We start from the raw sequence: 21,894 nt of genomic DNA on the forward strand, positions 1-21,894 counted from the left end.
AATGGCAACACAATGAAATGGCAAAATGTCCTACTATCTGAAAATAGTTATGCCATCCTGGAGCCTGAAGTAGGTAGAGAGGGAGGGCTCCCTAGAGCTCGCAGAACAAAATTTGAGATCGTGTATAGAGGTGTTCATTCCAGCACTATCTCTAAAACTGGCTGATTAGCAAAATCTACATGCCCGTTAGTAAGTATGGAGAATGACTGACTAATTCCAACGTGTCCACTGAGCCATTAAACAGAACTTGGTATTTTTCTGTATCTACCTCTAAGACGTGTCCTTGAGGAAAAGGCAACTTGCAGAGCCTTTTATAGGTATGGCCATGTTTAAAAACACACACAAACTTACGTGTGTATATAAAGAAGCCACAGAAAGGAACGTGGCATTGTGTCCACCGTACTGATAGTGGCTGACTCCAGAGAAGTGGAGAGGCGTTGAGGGTGGGGGCGGAGAGGCAAGCAAGTATGGAGCCTTCACATATTCGTGTAGATTACTTAAATCTTGGACAATATACAGTTCTTGTGTCTATTTTTTTAAAGCTTCCAACGAGAATATATAATCACCTTTTTCCTCCCCGTGCATCTCATTTTCAAAGATACCTTTTTTAAAGCCCTTCTCGAGTTTGGAGTTAATGCCAAACCTCACTAGGGTTTAGACCTGTGAAGATTAAAACATCTGAACTTTTTCATTTTTGTCATTAAACTTGGATATGTAGTGATGTTGTTTTGCTTAACAGGATGTAAAGAGATGGTACCTGATCCCCTTCCCCTCACTTATTTTAGGTGGCTGAACTTTACTTTTCTAAGAATTTTAGAACGTCTTTAAGAAAATTTACCATTGAGTAATCTTAAGCTTGGAAAACATGAACCAAAAGCTAATTTTTTTCACCTAAAAATATGGAGAGGGGCACCTGGCTGGCTCATTCGGTAGAGCAAGAGACTCAGGGTCACCATCTTGGGGTCGTGAGTTTGAGTCCCACGTTGGGGGTAGAGTTTACTTTAAAAAAAAAAATACGGAGAAACTGGAAGTCTTTGTTTTTACAAAAAGTTTATTTTGAGACTTTGAATTGAGACTATTAAATTCTAAAATAGATAACATTTGTTGGTTAAAGCCTTGGTTATTTGGATTTCCCCAATTTGGAATGGGGCTGGGCTGACATTTAATCATTGCACTATTCTTAGAGAAAAATGGCCATAATAAGCGATTTAATCATAAATAGAACTGTGTGAGGGGAGTGTTGTCTTCTTTCAATACAATGTAATAAAGTGAACTGCTTGGGACTGCTATTTGATATACCAATTTGACTATTATACTCATCTATTTATTAAGTCAGAGAACATTTATTGGCAGCACTTAGTTTCTGTTTGCTTAGATGTATTCTTGAAACTCGTACTCATTCAAAGTTCTCTTATTTGAACTTATACTAACTTAGGCAAAGCTTCACTCTTTCCCTTCGCTTAGTCTAAAAGTAATAAGATTTTGTTAAATGTGGAGCTTTGCCAGCACAAGAGCAAAGCTATTAAAATTTAGCAGAATCCCTTTGGTGCACATAATAAAGCCATAGGAATAAATATCGTCGCTATTTTGGAGGTTTTTTTATGAATAAAGAATGAAGTTTACATTCGTGGGTGGCAATGCTGCTTTTCTTGTGTAATATTAAACTCCGGTATCTTTATCAACAACAGCACTGTGCTGGTCATGGAGTTATTTTGTAATACATCTTGATCTTTTACAGTCTGGTTAGGAGCACAAGGCTAGTGAAACTTAGAAAATACTGTAAAATCAAGTACTAAATTGTGAGGGTCACAGGAAGAACTGGCATAAAAAAAAAATCTACTCCAAATTACAGCTTAGTAAAAGGCATTTCTGGAACTAGATCACTAGAAACTTAGAGGTTCTAATCTAGATAAAAGTTTAACAGATCAGGGTGGGAGCAACTGAAATGAGATTGATCTAAAAGATGTTCAAGGAAAAATGAAGTGGACCTCATGGTTAATAATACAGGGGCTAGAGAAAGCAGAAGAGATAGAGACAACCACAGGGATTTTGAGATAGCATGAACAGAGAGGGGTTGGCATTGCTACATATGGGAAGTTGGGAGAGGAAACGAGAAGCAGAAATTTCAGAACAGGTTAGTTAATTTTTTTCAACATGTTGCATGTGAGGTCACTAGGAAACACCCATCAGGACAGAGGAGGGAAGATTGAGAACCATTAGTACAAAGGTCCTGACATAGAAGCAATAAACGTGAAACGGATTGAAGCCCTGAGACCTGGGCTTCCCCTTAGTGCCCTCCAGTTAGGGGCAGGAGGAACTAAAATGACTGAGAACCAGGGTGGTTTAAGAAGTCCAGTGGGCATCACCAAAGGCGAGCAGGGCAGGGTCAACAAAGAATGGATGGTCCGCAAGGCAAGCGAAGGCTTCTTTGGAGATGGAGAGACAGATATGAGAAGGCAGGGATGAAGGGTTTTCATTAGTCGCCAGCAATGATAGATGGTTCCTAGTTGGGTTTTTGTAACCAGACACCGTCACGGCTATTTCACAAGTAACCAGCCTGTGCGTTTCAATCCTTCAGGTGGTATTGGAATGCTATGTAAGAAAGGACTTGGTCTACACCAAAGCCAACCCAACCTTTCATCATTGGAAGGTCGACAATAGGAAGTTTGGACTTACTTTCCAAAGCCCTGCTGATGCTCGAGCCTTTGACAGGGGAGTGAGGAAAGCAATCGAAGACCTTATAGAAGGTATTGAATTTTGTCACTGCATTCTTAGGGGGACAGTGGGAATGTTCCAGGGTCTTTTTTATTCCAGTTGTCTGCCATCATATATTTGTGGTTTATTTGAGGGAGGCCTGGGGTGGGCAGGTCAGTAGATGGCAAAACTTGAGGAACATCCACAGAGAACAATTACTAAGTGACAGTGCAGGGGGAAAGGAGTTGGGTTTCAGACTAAGGAGTGAACCCAGTTGTTTTTCAGACTCTGCTCTGGAAAGACAAATTCTGGACTTCCATGTCAATGACTTTTTGACAGATTACACTTTTCCCTGACTATTGAAATGCCTTCGGTCTGATCTGTCTTGGCTCGGAAGGTGCCAGGCCTAGCGACTGCCGTCCTATAATGAGAGCTCACGGTGTGTGGCTGTACTGAAAAGGAAGGGGATCTGTAAGTCCTGGAGCCCTGGTTTGGTGTAGGGCTTGGTCTGTGGGTGAGTGGGGAGTAGACAATGTGTTGCCTCTGAATGTGGCCTGGAAGGCTCTTGGGCAGTCAGTTCTCACGGGCTTTTCTAGGGTCCACAGATGCAAACACACAAACTCTTTACATTCAGTTATCCATTCAGAGAGTTAAAGTGGCCATAGCCAGAGCCCTTTAAAAAAAATAAAGCAAGGCATGTGAAAGCCAAATCCAGAATTTGGGGAGACTAATTACAAAAGAATGTATGCTTCATTTGTTTAAGACATAGAGTGTTCTGAAGTCATTTTCTTCTTTGTGGATTTGGGGGAAAGAGCGAAAAGCAAATCTTAAAAAGGAAACTTGCTTAACGTTAGTAGTAAGAACATGAGTCTGTTCACTACAACGTGTGATAGCCAAAAAGGTAATTAAAAATCAACGTTCACATTCTAGGTCTGACGTAAGGTGGCAAATATTTAAAAAGTTGTTATGAAACATAGCTTTTAAAGTGTAGAGAGAAAGTAGCTCCCATGTTGCTTATAGAATTGTACAGTATGTCCACTTATTCTGTGAAGGTACACACAAAATTTGATTCTCTTACTTGTAATTTTTTTCTCCATATATACTCTCTTTAGCTGTTTCTGTCAAACTTTCCTCAGATGTTGATGGACTGGAATAATTTAACTAGTAGAGAAAAGTCCTGAAAGATCAGTAGTAATTGTGCAGAAGACTTACTTTTTTCTCCTGCAGTCCCCCGGTAGAAATTTAAATAGCTCTCATCCCTTTCTGAGCAGTTTTTTAAATTTCAGCTGAATGTAATAGCAAAATATTTTCTAAATGCACATTTTTAAAGACCTAACCAAGAAAAGGAGATAGAGAAGAAATTTGCCTTTTGGTATACCTATCATTTAGGCAGAGTTCAACGTTTTTCGTTTGGCCATTAACAGTATCCGTTAAGTTGGTCCATGCATTATTGGGTATTGCGAGGGGGAAAGGAAGAAGTTACACAGATTTGCATGCCAGAATGAAGAAAGGGATGAACAAGTAAGTAATAAATCAAACCCTAAATGACCAAAGCATTCCATAATGGAATAAACTGGGTTTTCTGACAGGAGCCCAAATTTTGGCCTGCAGAAACAGACAACTCACAGATGCCCCAATATTGCAAAAGAAAACCTCCTTGCGTGGGTATCTGCTTTGAAGGCAGCTCCCACAGTCTGGGTTTTTGAGTCCAGTGTCTGAATTTCAGAACAGGAGGTGACCAAACAAGCTATTTAGTCAAACCCTCGTATTGCCAGATGGAAAGACCAGAAACTGACACGGAGACCGTTGCGGGTGTCTCTTTCTAGTGCTTTCCCCACTACCCTGTAGGGGTCTGGGGGGACACTGGCAGAGCCTGGGCTTCAGCAGGTGCTTCAGAGCAGTGGGCTGGCTCTCCTCTCCACGCCCAGGTGACTCTCCGGGTGCGTGTTCTCAAGTGGCCCATGCAGAAGCTTGAGGGATTAAGAACAACAGTAGGCAGGGTTAATTTAGGGAATGTCCTAACTAGAGTCAATTAAAGAGGAATAAATTTAAAACATTTAATTCCCAGGTTACATATTTCTGCTGATGATTCACATTTGAAAGGAATGGAATGTGGTTTTATTAAAATATGTTTTTTAAATGATTGGTTTTGACTCACCTTCTTTGGAACTGTGTTTTATCACATTTTTTGTCTTTTTAGGCTCAACCACATCATCTTCCACCATCCATAATGAAGCTGAGCTTGGCGATGATGACGTTTTTACGGTAAGTTCCCTTTGTCCTTTGCTTTGTGGATGAGTTGGTGAATAATCAGAGAGAGGTTCTGTTTAAGGATGTGAGAGACACTTTGCAATTTGGCATTTGCCATTATTATTGGGAGGCCATGGGGGAGATCTCTGTCTTGTCACAGTTTTGGCTGTGCTAGGTTTGCCCATGTTGTGGGGGTACCATTGGCCGCCTGACACAACTGCGGCACCTCTCTCCGACCTGTCCCAGGTTCTCTCACAGCCTTCCCCAGATTTAGGGTGACCAACTCTCCGGCTTGCCTGGGACTGTCCTACTTTTACCACTGGGAGTCCCTAGTCGGCAAAACACCTCAGTCGCAGGCCAACCGGGACAACTGGTCGCCCTACTTAGAGTCTTCTGTTAACACATCTCCTTCTCTGGCATCAGGGAAAAAGCCAGAGTAGCCTTTCTGAAGAGTAATTAAACATCTGTGATAAGAGAGGCCTGAAGGCTGAACTGGAGTAAGGCGCAAGTATGCTAAGGCAGGAAAGGGCTTGGCTCTTTTGACACAGCAGGAGTTAATGGGATATTACTGGAAACAAAATGATTTCTCAGCTTGCATTGTCTTTGAAATCCTGTGCTTCTAAAAGTTAATTAACAAACAGTTCATCACACACCTGCTGTGTGCTTGGTGCAAGGGAGGAAGCTTTAGGGCAGCGTTTTCAAACTCTTGGCCCCCACACACAGTAAGAGATACATTTGCATTGTAACCTAGGACACACGCACACCTGAAATCAGATCTTATTTCATGTTCTGCATTCTGATTTTTTTTCTCTTCTGTTTCATTTTCTGCCACTTTTTACTATGAAACTTCATAAGCACACTGGAAAATTTAAAGAATATCAGTAAACCTCTACATTCAGCATTTGCCCCGTTTGCTTTATCTGTACCTGTAGATACTTACACATGCACACACACGTGATTGTTTCTGTTTTTTGCCAGTCCAGTTGAAAGTAAGTCACCTCAATGTTTTAATTCTCTAGCATGCATCCCCTAAAAGCAAGGCATTCTCTTCCACAAGCGTGATGCCATTACTATACCTGGGAAAATTAATAGGGATTCCCTAATATCATCTAATAGTTCCCCACTAGTTCCTCCCTTATCCCAAGAGTATCTTTCATAAGCTGTTTTTATTTCATATTTGTAAATACCAGCTGCAGCCCTTTAAATGTGTGTCCTAATGCACTCATCATGGAACCAGTGATTTGAAAAATGCTACTTTAGTAACAGAGAGGTGTAGAAACTATGCCTCGAGCCCTCATGGAGATAACAGGGTGGTTTGGGCAGAGATAAGATGGACCCACGGGAGGCTTGGAGAATGGCACCCACTGTGTAGTCAGTCCTCTAGTCCAGGGTACGTTACAGGGAGGGGTCTGGGGATCAGAGAAGACCGCTAGGAGGTGAGGCTGACCTATTCCTCGGTGGCATTTGAGCCCAGCTTGGGAAGGGGCTTCAAAACTGGGAAGCACAGGGCAAAGGCAGAAGCAGGGATGTGCACGGAGAGTTGCCTCTGCGCCACGGGCCCCAACCTGATGTGAACAGAGCGTGCATAGGGGTGTCAGGAAATGACCTCAGTTGTCTTTGCATTGAGCGGCTGGTGTGATTGTGGCTCAGAACAGGCTTCCTATAGTGCTCCAAGCAGATCCTCTCAACAGTTGGCATTTGCTTACATCTGTTCCTTTGTCACGTTTTCGAGAGACAAACAACAGCAGGCGGGTTAAAAGGTGGCTTCCTGTGCTCCAGAGCAAAACTGTCATTCGCAGCTGCTTCCCAGCTACCTGCCAGAAGTGATTTATAGAATCGTGAGAGGGCAAGGGGGACTGGGGTGATGGAAGCCAGCATCCCTCCTGGTTTTGTCCTTTAATCCACAGGGGCTCAACTTGCTGCTCTAGGGTAGCAGAGAATGCCCGCAAGGAAGTGTAGAAACAGCCCTGCTGTTTGCAGACACTGGAACTCAGTGGGGAAGGAGCTCCACTTAATTGCGTTCCGTGTAGGCCCTGACATATCTTTGCCTTCATTCCATGTGTTTACCAACAAGGGCCTATTAACAATAGCACCTCCCTTCCCTAATGGCCTCTTCATTAGCCATTGACCGTTAGGAACTCCTACCCTGTAAGGATGGGGGAGGGTCATCAGGGGCTTATGCACCAGGTTTCCCATTGGATCGTGAGCTTCCCGTCACTAGACTTTCTGTCCTAAGATGGAAAGTGAGGTATCCGAAACCTGGAGCCCAGGAAGTGAGCTGCTGTGTTGACTCCTGTGTAGTCTATAGCTTCCCAAAGCTTGTCGTGTTCTAAAACTTTTATTGATAGGACAGATATTTAGAACACAGAACTCATTTAGTGTGGAAAGAGTATAAATAGGGGGGTGGCTGGGTGGCTCAGTCGGGTTAGCATCCCACTTCAGCTCAGGTCACAATTTCGTGGTTCGTGAGTTCAAGCTCCATGTCGGGCTCTGTGCTGACAGCTCAGAGCCTGGAGCCTGCTTCAGATTCTGTGTCTCCCTCGCTCTCTGCCCCTCTCCCACTCACACTCTGTCTCTCTCCGTCTCTCTCTGTCTCTCTCAAAAATAAATAAACATTTAAAAAAAGAAAGAAAGAAAGAGTATAAATGGTGATAAGACCTTCTAACAACTCATGATGGACCCGAATTATGAGGGCTTTCTGGGAGGACAGCAAGTGTATATGTGGTTATAACTTGAGGAACCAGGGAGTATAACTTCTGTTTTTGCCACGAGAGCCAGGGGCTTCCCTCTGTTTCAGGGGATTCCTTGGGGCTAGAAGGAAAACAGGACATTGTGGACAATATGTTGATGCACATTCTACGGTGGGGCATAAAGTGGAGGAAGAGACCCGCCAGCTCCCCCTGGAGTTGTTGGGCACTCACCAAATACGGGCTGTCTCTGCTCACACTTTCCCAGCTCTCATGGTCATCCCCCAAACCAGCTTGTCCTCCTGACTTCTCAGGATTGAGAAACCGTGCTGCAATTCCTCAGAGTAAAATTAGCGTCCTGCTTGGCGTGTGCACGAGTGGGTGCACATGCGCACACACACACACCATCGCACACGCTGCCCGTGCATCTGTGGCCACTTGCCAACACCATTGCCCCCTCAGTCTTCCCATGCCTCTCCATTCGTTCTGCTGCCACCAGCCGGCTGTGTGTCCACATCCTTCCTGCCCAAGCCACCAGCAGAGACTCCCGATGAGCAACTGTTCTGATTTTCTGAGTGTGGACTGTTTATTCATTTGTGTGTGTCCTAGTATTTCTCCCTTCGCCAATTATGATTGTTTTCTCTCCTTTAAAATTCCAAAGCACTCTGCTGGTGATTTCTGGCTTGCCCCTTGAAAGCCTGCCCTTTTTCTGTTTTCAGATTTTTTCTTTACTGAATGAATGAATCTTTAATTAGAAGCAGGACATTCGTCATGATAGTCTCTGCATCCCTGTAAAGCTTTGCTCTAAAGGTGCTCAATCAATGGGTGGTCTGAACCCCAGATATAGTGTGTAACAGTCATAGGTTTCCATATTTTATTCATTTGCTTTGTTGTTATCCTGGGGGGCCATGTAAAGTTGGGTGATTTTGAGGGATTCTCGGTAGCTTCATGTCTTGTTTTTCTAGCTTTCTTTTCTGCTGCATCTACAAATGGGAGCTGTGCTCCTAGCATCGTCACTCGCTGTGAGCTCTTGACTGCTCACACGTACCTTCTCACCCTTCTGTGAACTCTCTACCCTTTGCAGTACTGTCTCTTCCTGGACCTCAGTTACAGTGACTGACCCAGGTGAACACAAATACCTAGATGGCAAGGGTGTGCTCAGCGTTGAATACGCAGGTATGAGGCTTGAGCCATTTGGTACAAATTTGGAAGATGAGTAATGCAAACAATATAAACAACAACAACAGTTAGCGTTCTGTTTAACAGGAGGTTGTTTGTTTGTTTGCCACTGCTAAGAATTGGCACACTCATGGGGCGCCTGGGTGGCTCAGTTGGTTAAGCGGCCAACTTCGGCCCAGGTCATGATCTCGCTGTTCGTGAGTTCGAGCCCCGCATCGGGCTCTGTGCTGACAGCTCAGAACCTGGAACCTGCTTCAGATTCTGTGTTTCCGTCTCTCTGTGTCCTTCCCCCTGCTCGCATTCTCTTTCTCTCAAAAGTAAACATGGAAAAAAAAAAAGAAAGAAAGAGTTGGCACACTCATGTTGGCGCCTCTGACTGACAGCTTTTAGTTTCTTTCATTTCAGGGCTGGGGAGACTTGAAAGGGACAGAATGGAAAGACCCTTGAGTCTGTTCCCTCTGTTGTGCTTTTGTCTTGCAGAGAAGACCTGTACTTTTATCTTGTGGAGGAGGCCCCTTGTCAGCCTGAGATAGGACCAGTCTAGCTCCCTGTGGATCAGCTGAGCTGGTTTGCTCCCCAACTTAGGACTCACTTCCTCCCAGCCCCCCACAGTTGAAGACCCTGAGACCAGAGCATGTGGAGCCTGCAAGGAGGGGGGGCTGGGGGGGAGAAAAGGAGATAATAGTGAAAATGGACCGTATAGAACTAGACTGGCTCTGGGTTTTATGGCCCTTTCATGAACAGTTTTCCAAAATCCTGTTTTGTAGGGTTGGGTCCTTTAAAACCTGGTGGTTTATTTACTGCTGCCAAATTCTCAAATCATTTTTTAACTGTTATTAGCATCTTCATGGCTAGACAAGGATAATTTCAACACGATCTTGGGAGAACACAGCCACAGTGTGTGTATACTTCTAGAGCAGGCTCATCTAGACTCTGCGGTCAAGTGTTGTTGGCGCTTCAGCTGTCACTGTGCTGAGTGGCTGGATTCTGGCTCTAAAGCTTGGGGATTAGGGAAATATTTGCTTTATAGACAGATACTTGGGGGTGTGTAAAATAGCTAAGTCTTCATCTTCCATAATAAGAAGTCCCGAAAGAGTATCTAAATCTGCAAATCGGGAAATAGTAGTATAACCACTTGACGTTGGAAAAAAATGGAGAGAAGTGGAAGAAGAAAGAGCCACAAGAATTGGAGTGTGTGTTTCTCTGGCGCAGGAGCTGAGATGGGGAGGGGCAGAACTGCTATTGAGAGAGTAAATGATACACGTGTATTGATTTTTTTTTTTAAAGGAAGAATGTGGGAGTTTTCTCAATGGGGACTGTGGGAGGGGGGCGGTCAAGGGAGAAGGTGGGATCGGGAGAGATGCCTTAGTTACAGCAATCCTGGGTCCCCCTCCATCGGGGGTTTAAAGACTTAAAGAGACACAACAGAGGTTGAGGTCTGCAGCTGCAAGTTTTCTTCCTCCTGCTGTTTTCTCTGCCTGGTGCTAGGAAGCAGTATGTCCACTGTGCAGATAATTAGCTGCAAATGTTTGGCTTGCGGGGAGACAAGGTTAGCTGCAGACATGCCAACTCCTTAGAATTACAGGTCTTGGAATTGGAAGGGATTTTGAGTTCCTATCAGATGAGCCAGCCTGCTTCCTTCTGGCAAATGAAGTAGGATTCACCTCATTTGACAGCCTCGGTTGGGGAAGCAGCTCAGGGTCCACTGGGTGACTTGCCGAAGGTCACACAGCTAGTTCACAGTGGAGGAGCCAGGAACACCATCCCCCAGCCTTTCCAGCTCACCACTGCTATTTTTCTCTTCTTCTGTTGAATAATTATATTTATGATATTCCAGCCATTCTATTTTTTAAACAACCAAGTACAGGCATTGTATTTTAGGGTTCTGTTGAACCCAAATTGGAAAGGGGAGAGAAAAGAAGATAAATTTAAGAGCAGTGGCCTGTGTGGCCCATTAATGTGACAGACTTGGAGCCTACTGAGTGAGTTTTGCAGCCCAGGGGTCCCCAAAATAGCAACTCAAAGCTTGACTATAGGAAAGCCTACCCTTATGTAAGGTTGTTGGTTTTTTTTTTTTTTTTTTTTTTTATGTTTGTTTGTTTTTTGAGAGAGAGAGAGAGCGAGCAAGCCTGGGAGGGGCAGAGAGAGAGAGGGAGAGAGAGAAATCTCAAGCAGGCTCCGCACTGTCAATGCAGAGCCCAATGTGGGGCTCAAACTCACGAACTGTGAGATCATGACCTGAGCCAAAACCAAGAGTCAGATACTCAACTGACTGAGCCACCCAGGTGCCCCTACCCCTATATAAGGCTTTGATTTTGTTTTTTGCCTGCCTTGTACGTTTTTACCACCATGACCTAAGTATTGTTTCTGGATCTGGGAGGCCCTTCTCAGTAGCGATTCCTAATTAAGCCCTAGTGCCTTAAGGCATTCATCCTGTGTAATGAGATCATCACTCTCCTGTGCACCTAGAATGGTATTAAACTGTGTACCGTCCTTTGCAGAACTGAGAAGATTTAATTCACATCATTTTGTGTGGGTCTGAACACTCTCCTAGAAGCCAGCTGAAGAAGGCTGATATTTGGATTACGTTTGGCATTTCATCGTACCTTAGGCAGGCAGCCCTCCTTCATGTAGGAAAAACGTCATGTCTTTTACACCGTCGTCAGCTTCCAGCCATGTTTTGCCTACACTGGAAGAACTTGGTCCTTCCTCGTGCCCTATGCTTGAACCCTTGACATCCTGTTTACTACAAGCTGCATTTTATTACTTTCTGGCTGTTCAGAGCAGTTGTCCCTAATGACATCCCTGAAGCCTCCCACCCACCCCAGGGCTAAAGTATGGCTAGAGCAAGCATTTGAAACCAGAATACTAAGAAGCAATTTGTTTTGTCCTGGATGGGCTTTTGAGCATTTACAAGTTGTGCTTATTTTCATTCCTTTTTTTTAAAGTTTGTTTATTTTGAGAGAGTGCGTGCCACATGTGCGGTAGGGGCAGAAAGAGAGGGAGCAAGAGAATCCCGAGTAGGTCCCGCTCCACCAGTGCAGAACTGGGATCATGACCTGCAACCGGGGGTCAGACAGTGAACCAACTGAGCCACCAGGTGCCCCATATACTTACTTTCATTCTTGATTAAGTAGGAAAAAATGAATTCATTGAGTTTTGTAATCTTCAAGGTTTCGTTTACAGAAGAAGAGTATATAGCCTGCCACAACATTTCCCTTTTTTTTTTTTTTTTTGAAGTCTTTCCCACCTAATCCGTGCCAGCAGCCATTAAAACTGAAGGCAAATCTACCAATTTTGTGGGGTTTTTTTCAAATCTACCTATTTTGTAATAAATGGGGCTCATTTACTGATTTTTTCTAAGAAAGCAGTGACGTGTGACCACTGAGTATGCAGAGTTTAGAGGCTAGGGAGAGGCCTGCATTCCAGACTCGGTTCTGCCAGTACTTCACTATGATCACTGATCCTTTGGACCCACAGTCTTCTCAAGGTTGAATGTACTTCCTTTGAGCCTCTATTTGCTGGCCTCGGGGAAGGGAAGAAAAGGCACTGTGGTGTGGCACTGCCCCTGGCACCGTGCCCTGCACTCTCACATACGTGACTGAGCTTGGTCCTCACAATCACCCTGTGAGGGGCATGCTGACACTTCCTCTTCTGCGGATAAAATCACCAAGACTCCGAGCGCCAAAGCAACCTATATTCTGTTCTATACTCTGCCCGCCCAGAATGCAAACTTCTGATCTGCTTGCTGCCTTTCAGAGAAGTTTGACAAAAAGCAGTATGTATTCAGTAAGTTTCAGTAAATTTTACTTCTTTAAATCCATCAGATTCCCTTCATTGCAAAGTAGCTTCCTAAATGATGGTCTTTTCAACTAGTGCCTTGGCTTAAAACTACTTCAGTGGAGGGCGCCTGGGTGGCTCAGTCGGTTGAGCATCCAGCTCTTAATTTCGGCTCAGGTCATAATCTCCTGGTTCATGGGACCAAGCTCTGCACGGTCAGCAAGGACCCTGCTTGGGATTCTCTTGCCCTCTCTTCCCCTCCCCCACTCACTCGCTCTGCCTCTCTCTCAAGTAAGCATTAAAAAAAAAACAAACAAAAAAATACTTCAGTGAAGGTCTGAAGTTACCCTTGCCCCTGCTCGAAAGCCTCAGTCGCATTTTAGACGATCAGTTGATTAAAAATGTTTTCTTGGGCACCTGGGTGATTGGTTAAGCTTCTGACTTCAGCTCAGGTCATGATCTCACGGTTCATGAGTTCGAACCCTGCATCTGGTGAACAGCAGCCCCGCTTCTCTTTCTCTCCCACTCTCCGCCTCTTTCCCTCCCGGCCCCTTGTGGCACCACTCTCTCTGCTTCTCACTGACTTGCGCTCTGCTCTCTCTCTCTAAAAAAAAAAAAAAAAAAAAAAAAATGTTTCCTGTTGTCTCTACCTTTGGCATCTGGGGATTGGGCAGACTGGGGTGGGGAGAAGCTAAGTAAAAGAGAAAACAGGTTGAAAATGTAAGCTCCTTCTACAAAGTTTAACTAGTGAAACTGATCTATGGTAGCTTGTTAAGAGAAGCAGAAATGGGGGAGGGGCAGCCATAGGCTTTGGGGTTGACACCAGGAAGCAGTGTCCCATAACTGCTGCTGGCTGAGACCCAGCACTGCACTGGGTGGTGTGGAAGGTCTCAGAAAATGGGAGGGAGCTGCTTTATCTTCTAAATGACAATAATTACCAAGCTCACATTACATAGTGAGGGGAGGATCTTTTTATTCAACATGTAATACCTACAGTGGCTTTAAATTAAAGCAGTTAATATGTCTGAGGCTCAAACAAAAGCTTTGAAATGCTCTCAATTTCAAGAAGCCCAAAGGCATTCTTGCTAGCCCTCCCACTTGAGTCTTTCTTCATTTACATGCACCTTATCTCATCTTTTTAAGTTGTGGGTAGTAGGATACTGTTCTTTGCATTTTACTAATTCATACAGAGGACGTATTCGGGGTTACCTGAAAGCCCGCCTTCCTGCTTGCAACCCTTCAGCCCCTTCCAGTAAATCAAGCTGTGGGTGTATCAGAGTCCTTTCCTTTCATATGAAAATTTCACCTAAGTTTAAAAACATTTTTTTAATGTTTATTTATTTTTTTGAGAGAGAGAGAGTGAGAGTGAGAGCGGGGGAGGTGCAGAGAGAGAAAGGGAGACATAGAATCTGAAACAGGCTCCAGGCTCTAAGCCGTCAGCACAGAGTCTCATGTGGGGCTCCAACTCAGGAATGGCAAGATCATGACCTGAACCAAAGTTGGATGCTTAACAGACAGCCACCCAGGCGCCCCTCACCTAACTTCAAAATTTAGAAACATAAGACTTTTTTTTCGATGAGTAGGAGTTTTGTTTTTGTTGTTTGATTTACAGTGAAAGAATGCCCACTTTATCCTCGGGCCCCAGAAAGCATAATGTCTTAGAGTCTAAGGCCAAAGTCGTCTCTTTCCTCCATTCTTGCAGCTGCCTCTTAGACCCAGTCCGCCTGCTAGCTGGGCCATGAAAGAGCACGTGCCTGGCTGGTTGCTTGCCTTTTTGAAAGAGGACACTTGGAATCTATGTAGGCCCTTAGGACAGGTGAGCCAGTGCTACCTGTTCCCAAAGACCTGTTGATAAAATGGGTGACAATTTCCTGTTTACCAAAGGAAAAAGGTCTAACAGGTGCCAAGGGGAAAGGAGTGCTGTACTAAAAAGAGACAACATGGGGCGCCTGGGTGACGCAGTCGGTTAAGCGTCCGACTTCAGCCAGGTCACCATCTCGCGGTCCGTGGGTTCGAGCCCCGCATCGGGCTCTGGGCTGATGGCTCAGAGCCTGGAGCCTGTTTCCGATTCTGTGTCTCCCTCTCTCTCTGCCCCTCCCCTGTTCATGCTCTGTCTCTCTCTGTCCCAAAAATAAAAAAAATAAACGTTGAAAAAAAAAATTTTAAAAAGAGACAACAGATCATCAAGCCACCCGAGCCAGGTGCCTTCGGAGGCACTTAACTATCCAGTGTACTGCCTTCTGAGAAGCAGAGGTGCCCAGAGTTTCGTGTCCTTAGTCTCCTTGCTGGGCCCAAGGTTGAGAGGAATGGTACATACTTATATTTAGTGTGTGTATATACCTTTAAAAAAAACAAAATGAGGGGCGCCTGGGTAGTTCAGTGGGTTAAGCTTCCAACTCGACTTTGGCTCAGATTTCATGATTTCAAGGTTCAGGAAATCGAGCCCCATGTCCGTCCGCACTGTGAGAGTGGAGCCTGCGTGGGATTCTCTCTCTGCTCCTCCCCCACTCATGATCTCTCTCTCTCTCTCTCTCTCTCTCTCTCTCCCTCCCTCCCCCCCTTAAAATAAGCAATAAAATAAAACATTAAAAATGAGAAGCCTTGCAATGGAAAGATTGATATTGGCATTGGATGCATCAGCTGTTGAGATCTATTTTGGTGGAAGATTGCAGTAAAAATAATACAAATTGTGGTCATAACTACTAGGTAGGCTCCTTTAAAAATGCAAAATAGCAGCATCTACAGACAAGGCAGAAGTGCTATTTAATGAATCTGAGGGAATCCTGTGGCCCTCGAATGAGCTAGGTAGCAGTCTCCATCAAACCCCTTGGATGTTCTTAAGAGGAGGGAAGGAGGGTTATTCTGACACTGTTAGAGCTCAGACAGACCTTGGAGATCATTGATTGCCCCCCCCCCCCTTATTTTACACATGAGGAAACTGAGGCCCTGAGAAGTTAAACAACTTGCCCAACGCCTATGGCCTAACCTGGCCTGGAATCAGTTCTTGGTGCAGTTTGTGCCTAACGTTGCTGTATGATTTCCAGATGACATGGTCTGGCTTCTTAAGCATTTCTTAACCTTTGTTTTCTATGCCTTGTTTAAAACATGTCAGCCTGCTAACCTCCTGACGGGGTTTCTCAGAGTAGGGTTAGCTCCTTGCGCTGTGTGTTTGCTTCTATCACCTCATGTGTTCCTGGGGACACAGGGACGATGAAGTGACTACTTGTTTGCCTTACTGAAGGTGGGCTTCATCCCCATTGTCTCCATCCCCAAGACAGGGAAGGAAATTGCCAGTTGCCAACCTTCTCATAGTCATAGATACACTGAGTAGGACATTCCAAGTGCCCCTTAGTAGTTCTAAGTGTCCAGGAAAGAACAGTCCTGCCCTAGGCACATCTTTCCTCTCCTGCGGGCATTGTTTGCCCACTGCTGCTGCCTTTGTGCTCTGCCCTTACCCCCTTTGGTAAAAAAACAAAGATTTAGCAGGAAAATCCAAGGGGAGTTGAAGGGATACACATAGCCTTGAAAACACTTGTTTCACTTTGAAATGCGTAGTCTGACCCACCCTGAATGCCCCAAAAAGCCCTTGGTCAACAGCCAGGATTCCATCCCAGGACGGGTAATTTAAGCAGACTGCCTCCTCAGCTGCTCTGGCTTCTTGGTTCTTTCTCTCCTTCTTTTCTTGAGCTTCCCTTGGTCAAAGAAGTTCTCCTTCCAAATGAAGAAGGCTCATTCCCAGACCCAAGGCATGTGAACAGATGCATGTGCTTCTGTAAGAACTTCCAGGTAGACCCAAGGAGAGGGTAGAACAGCCAAGTTTCCAAGAGTAAGAAATCCTTTTATAAGATATGCCTGTGCAGTAGGAGAGAGCCAGCTACAGGTTTCACATGAGACATGCATCTTCTAGTCTCCCTTCCCCATTCAGTCCAATTTCTACCCAAACCAGGCAGCATTGACCTTGGGGAAACAGGTAGCCTCCTCCCAGCATCTTTTGCACTTCGGATTTTGATTTATTTTCAGATATCATAACATTAAAGCCAGCTATGCAAAAGGAAAGTCTGTGCCAACTTTTGAAGCTCTGGTGTTTTTCTCTCATTTGTTGTTAAAATTCTGGGGAATTATGGGAAATAACTGACTAAGTAGGTCTTCAGAGTCTGGCCATTGGAAGCTTGCTCTTTTTGAAGAATTTTATTAGATGTTCACTGGTAAACTTGAACCTCTTTTTCTCTTCCTCTGAGCCTAGTTCTGACTTGTCCACCCATCTAGAAGGGAAGCCACCTGGCCTTGCCCCTGCCCGTGTCCCCCTGTTATGTCTGAACCCACATCCTACAGAGCACCCAGCCCAAACCCAAGAAACTTCCAGGCAAGGAATGGGTGCCTTTACTATCAAAGGTGGATTCCATCAGGCCACTCGTGTCTGTATTTTCCTGATTTTAAGGTTGGCAGTACCCGCTCATCTCAGTACCCTCTGACTCTTGCTCCCATCCTCCCTTCCTTCCTTTTCTCACCTCCCTGTTCCTTCAAGTTTCTTCCTTATCAAAGTCATCTCAGCTTTCTGCCTTGTTAGAGGGCTTTAGAACCAGGCCCCACAAACCTTGTTCCTTTGAACAAATTCAGCATGACTTTTTAATTAGAGAACAATTCACATCCAGTCTTCCTGAGCTGAGTCCTTATTATTTAGCGTTCGAATACTCCATTGCATTTCTATTATTCAGTGCCTCATATTAGGTTGCAAACTTCTTAATGGAACATCTTTTTAATAATGGGCATTGACACTGATTCAGCGTCCAACCCAGACCCAGAGGCAGGATTTTCTGGAGGCTACATTTGCAGGTGGCAGTGGTTATGCTCGCTGTATCATGTTGCATAGGACCCCCCCCCCCACCAGGTCCACAGCAGCGCCTGCCCTCTCCGTCCACAGTGGGTGGGACAGAAGGCTCTCTGTCCCTGGATGTGGGGAAGCCTACTGTTGAAGCCTCCACATTTTTTCTTCTTGAGTTCAAACCCACAACAGAGACAACCCCTAGAGAGCAAGGTGAGTTTAAAGCACATCAGAGTCTTTGTTAAATTTTTTTTTTAACGTTTATTTATTTTTGAGACAGGCATAGCATGAATGGGGGAGGGTCAGAGAAAGAGGGAGACACAGAATCTGAAACAGGGTCCAGGCTCTGAGCTGTCAGCACAGAGCCCGACGCTGATGTGGGGCTCGAACTCAACGGACTGCGAGATCATGACCTGAGCTGAAGTCGGACGCTTAACCGACTGAACCACCCAGGTGCCCCAAGAGTCTTTATGAGTTGAAGGTGAAGCTGTCAGATTGGTAGGTTGGTAGGTGTCATTAGCTTGTGCATACAAATAACAGATGTTCAGGAGTCTTGCTTGAGAGAGTGTGTGTGCATAGCTTAGGTGGGTGGCTTTTCTCCAGTGTGTGTGGAAGCCACAAGGAGACTTATGGGAGAGTCTGTTCAGAAGTACAAGTGGACGGGGAGCCTGGCTGCCTCAGTTGGTAGAACGGGCGACATTTGATCTCAGGGTCGTGAGTTCAAGCCCCACATTGGGTATAGAGATTACTTAATAGGGCACCTGGGTGGTTCAGTCAGTTAAGCATCTGACTTCAGCTCAGGTCATGATCTCACAGTTCGTGAGTTCTAGCCCCGCATCGGGTGAGCTGAAGCCTGCCCGTGCTCCACCCTCTCTCCCTCTCTTTCTACCCCTTGTGCTCGTTCTCTCTCTCTCTCTCTCTCTCTCCATAAATAAATAAATAAAATTTTTTAAGTTCATATTTCCTTTTTAAAAAAAGATTAATAAAAGAAGAAGTGCATGTGGAAAAAAGATTTTTCCCCCTTGTTTCTTGGAGATGCCCTGCTAGTTCACTGCTTTTGTTTGTAGGTCACACTGCATGGCAAGATTTGTCTGATAGTACAGATGTGGAATAAGCCTTGGCTTTAATGGAGGCTCTCTTGCATGCTCTCCTGCTCAGAGTCCAGACACACCCAGAGCAGTCCAAGCATGGGTGTCAGCTCCGCCTGCAGTAGGCAGTGAACTGTGGACACACTTCAAAGCTTTCTAACCTTCTTGCTCCCTCGTACGAATTCGCCATTAGATTAGGAGATATTTAACGGCTTTGCTCATTCTCACGTTCTCTGATAATGTCCAGGAAGCTTTGCACTTGATTGTGCAGTGGGAAGAGGCTGTTCAGGGTTAGGGAGGTAGGCTGGGTGCATCAGAAGGTGGCATATCTGGTTAGCTAATGAACACTGGGAAAACATGGGCACGCCTCATTTCTCAGAATGACTTTCTACACATTGTTAACCTGGACATAGTTCACAGCAAACAGGTGGAGGAGGGTGAACGGATGATTAACACAGAGGTGACCACGATGCCGAGTGCATATTACAGTGTTCGATACGAGGGTAGCTTCTGACGTAAGAGATGACTGTCGTTTGGGGCGCTGGTTAAGAATTTAACTCTTGAGATTTGAATCACCCTGAAGGGCCCTTACCTACTCATTCAGGAAGTGTTTATTGAGATCTTCAGAAACTTTGTATTATGAGACCCCATCCATCCCCTTATCTCCTGGGTTTGTGTAAAGCAGGGTGCACCTTCTTACTTGGAGAAATTGTACTTGTGTTAATCACAGTAAAACACCTCTCAGAGTAGGCATTGGAAAAGACTTGTGTGAACTTGAGAAGCTGTGGTGTTGTGTCCTGAAATCCCACTGGGCTTGCTGATCAGGGGCCGCATTTCAGTCCTGCTCTGCAGTGGCTGCCCCGCCATGGTCTCTCAGAGTCTGTTTTGCGGCCTGTGACGTGGAGACAGTATTCCACCTGTACCCGTGCCCCCGTGTCGCCAGGGTCTGGCACACTGCATGCACTTGCACGGTCTGAGATGACTAAGAGCTCTTTGCTTTATTGTTCTGTCTGGTCCACAACCCCCTCCCCTGTGTGTTCAGTCGGTACCTCTGAAGACGTGAAGAAAGAGCGGGTCGGGAGGTCGAAGACAAGACAGACTCCAGAAGAGAGTCAAAACTCCTTGCGCGTCCGTTTGGTTTCTTTCAGTTGCTGGGATTTGAGGAGTAAATAGCAATTCTTCCCCAAGTTCTGAACTACTGAGGGGAAAAAAAAGACAGGAGACCCTTAATGAGTGAGGATGCCAGTCCTGGCTGACATCTGCGGGAAGCAGACGTCTCGGGCTGGGACCTCTCGATCAAACAGACCTGCCCCACCAGGCATGGGCGCTGGACCTCCAAAGCCTCCCACAGCGGGTTGGCCCTTGGCCTCCAAGCAGGCCGCACAGTCCCCAGAGTGGTTGCCAGTACTTGCTGTTTGCCAGGCAGGTGGCTCCCAAGAGGCAGAGCAGAGAACGAGCAGACGCTGCGTGCCCGGTTCCTCTTGCACTGCTGTGGAGAGGAGTGAGGGCCGGACACAGGCAGGAGTGGGATGCGGGCGAACTGCCACGGAGGAGCCAAAAGTGAGGGGAAAGCACACCCAAGTGATGAATCCCACGCATCTGGGCTTAAGTTACCAAAGGGAATCGGCCCACACCATTGGGACACCCTAGGGTAGATCGCAGGCTGCAGCTTCGACTGGATCCAAGCTCAAATGGCTCTGGGAGGGGGTGGAGGGGCTGCCTTCTCTTAGTTTTGCTTCACTTCCTCCCTGGAAGGTGCTTTCCCTGTGCCCTGGCCAGGATTCCAGGCTTTTAGGACCCTTAGATCTTCAGAGAAAAAGACGGCATCTTTTCTGACCTCTCCGTGAAAAATCTCCGTATTAACCTCAGAGAGGACCGTGTAGCCATACCTGAATTAGTCACTCTGGATGGAGGGATCAGAAACAGGCATCAGCTCTGTCTCACTTGGACCAAACAGAATTGGAGAAAAAAAACCAGGAGGGTTGGGTTGCCAAAGGGATGCCACACATGTCCACTAAGTTTTTAAAATTAACGTAGTTGTGCTGCATAATGGGAATACGGGTGTCTTTGTCCTAAATACTTGTCCCATTTTTCTGGGCATTCGTTACTCAATAAGTTGGGGGAGAGGGTGTAAAAAAAGAAATAAGCAAATGAGACAAGGGGAATAGAAGATTGAGAAATGAGAGCCAGGAAGGAGTTCGTCGATACTTGCCAAAAATAGGACACCTAGATATAAGGAAAACCTTTTCATTGGTTTGGGGAAGAAAAGGATCTGTGACTCTGAGGATGCAGAGGGCGGGTGGGTGGTTCTGAGGATTCTTGGTTTTGAAGGTGGTGGCCACCGTCCATCAGATCCATCACCTTCCAAAGACCCTGTCACAGAGGATCCAATCTGAACTCGTCTCTACCAGGAAAGGAGTTCTGCACTCAGGTCCAAAAGAGACGGGCCTGCATTCTCTGTGCAGCTGTCTCTGTCACTTCCAGCTTCCAGTGACCCTCAAGGCTTGCCTTCAACCCAAAGATTACAACATCTCTTCCTGGAAAGCCAGTGCCTACGATACCCTTGAGGTAGCCTTATTTCTGACATTTTGCCAGGATCAGCTCTGCACAGAAACATTTGGGTTTGATCTTGGCTTATATGCATCTCCTCTGCTCACCAGAGTCCCTTGCAGCCAGGGCTACCAGTGGTGTAACCGTTCTTGATCAAACTGGGATGTACCCACAGGAGGCCTGATGTAGTGAGCCCTTTCCCCAAAGCCTGGTGGCTGCTCCCACATTTGAGAAAACAAACCCAACTTTTCCAGGGTCTTGGTGGCTGGCTTTCTCTGCCCCTTGAGCCAGCCACATCATGTTTAGACAATCTGGCCCTTCAGGGGTCCTGGTGCTTCCCACAGCCAAGATAAACTCCAGATTTCGGGAAGTCCGGCAAGACACCAGAGTGGGGGGTAGACGGCGTGTTAGGTTTTGGTATGTGGGCTTGGTTTTTGTTTTCATTTTAATTAACTCTTGGTTACCTCCCTCTAAACAGACAGCTACAGACAGTTCTTCTAATTCCTCCCAGAAGAGGGAACAACCTACTCGGACAATCTCCTCTCCCACATCCTGTGAGCACCGGAGGATTTACACCCTGGGCCACCTCCATGACCCATACCCCACGGACCACTATCACCTCGAACAGGTGCGCGGCAGTCTGGTTCCTTTGAGGGCATGGGGTGGATGGTTCCTGATCTGGAACAGCCTCCTCCTCCTTCCATGTAGCCCGCTGCTCAAGCCCAGGCCTTCTCTGTTCCCCATATTGACGGTGGTGACGGCAGCTCGTCCTTAGTTTTCTGTGTGCCAGACCCCTTGCTAAACCTTCCGTGTGCTTAATCTCATTGAGTCCTCACAAATTATC

At 45.8% G+C, this 21,894-nt stretch overlaps 1 protein-coding gene across 1 annotated transcript in view; it reads left to right on the forward strand.

Annotated features, from left to right (window-relative positions):
• SPRED2 (sprouty related EVH1 domain containing 2) overlaps positions 1-21,894 on the forward strand; it is a 54,908-nt gene that overhangs the window by 27,642 nt on the left and 5,372 nt on the right. Inside the window, exons 3-5 of the mRNA XM_086700988.1 lie at positions 2,579-2,747; positions 4,895-4,959; positions 21,529-21,678. Of these exons, the coding sequence (XP_086557114.1) occupies positions 2,579-2,747; positions 4,895-4,959; positions 21,529-21,678 (384 nt within the window). The remainder of the gene's footprint in view (positions 1-2,578; positions 2,748-4,894; positions 4,960-21,528; positions 21,679-21,894) is intronic.

Source organism: Puma concolor, chromosome A3 (genome assembly GCF_028749965.1).
Source record: "Puma concolor isolate L17-30 chromosome A3, mPumCon1.1.hap2, whole genome shotgun sequence".
Lineage (NCBI taxonomy): Eukaryota > Metazoa > Chordata > Mammalia > Carnivora > Felidae > Puma > Puma concolor.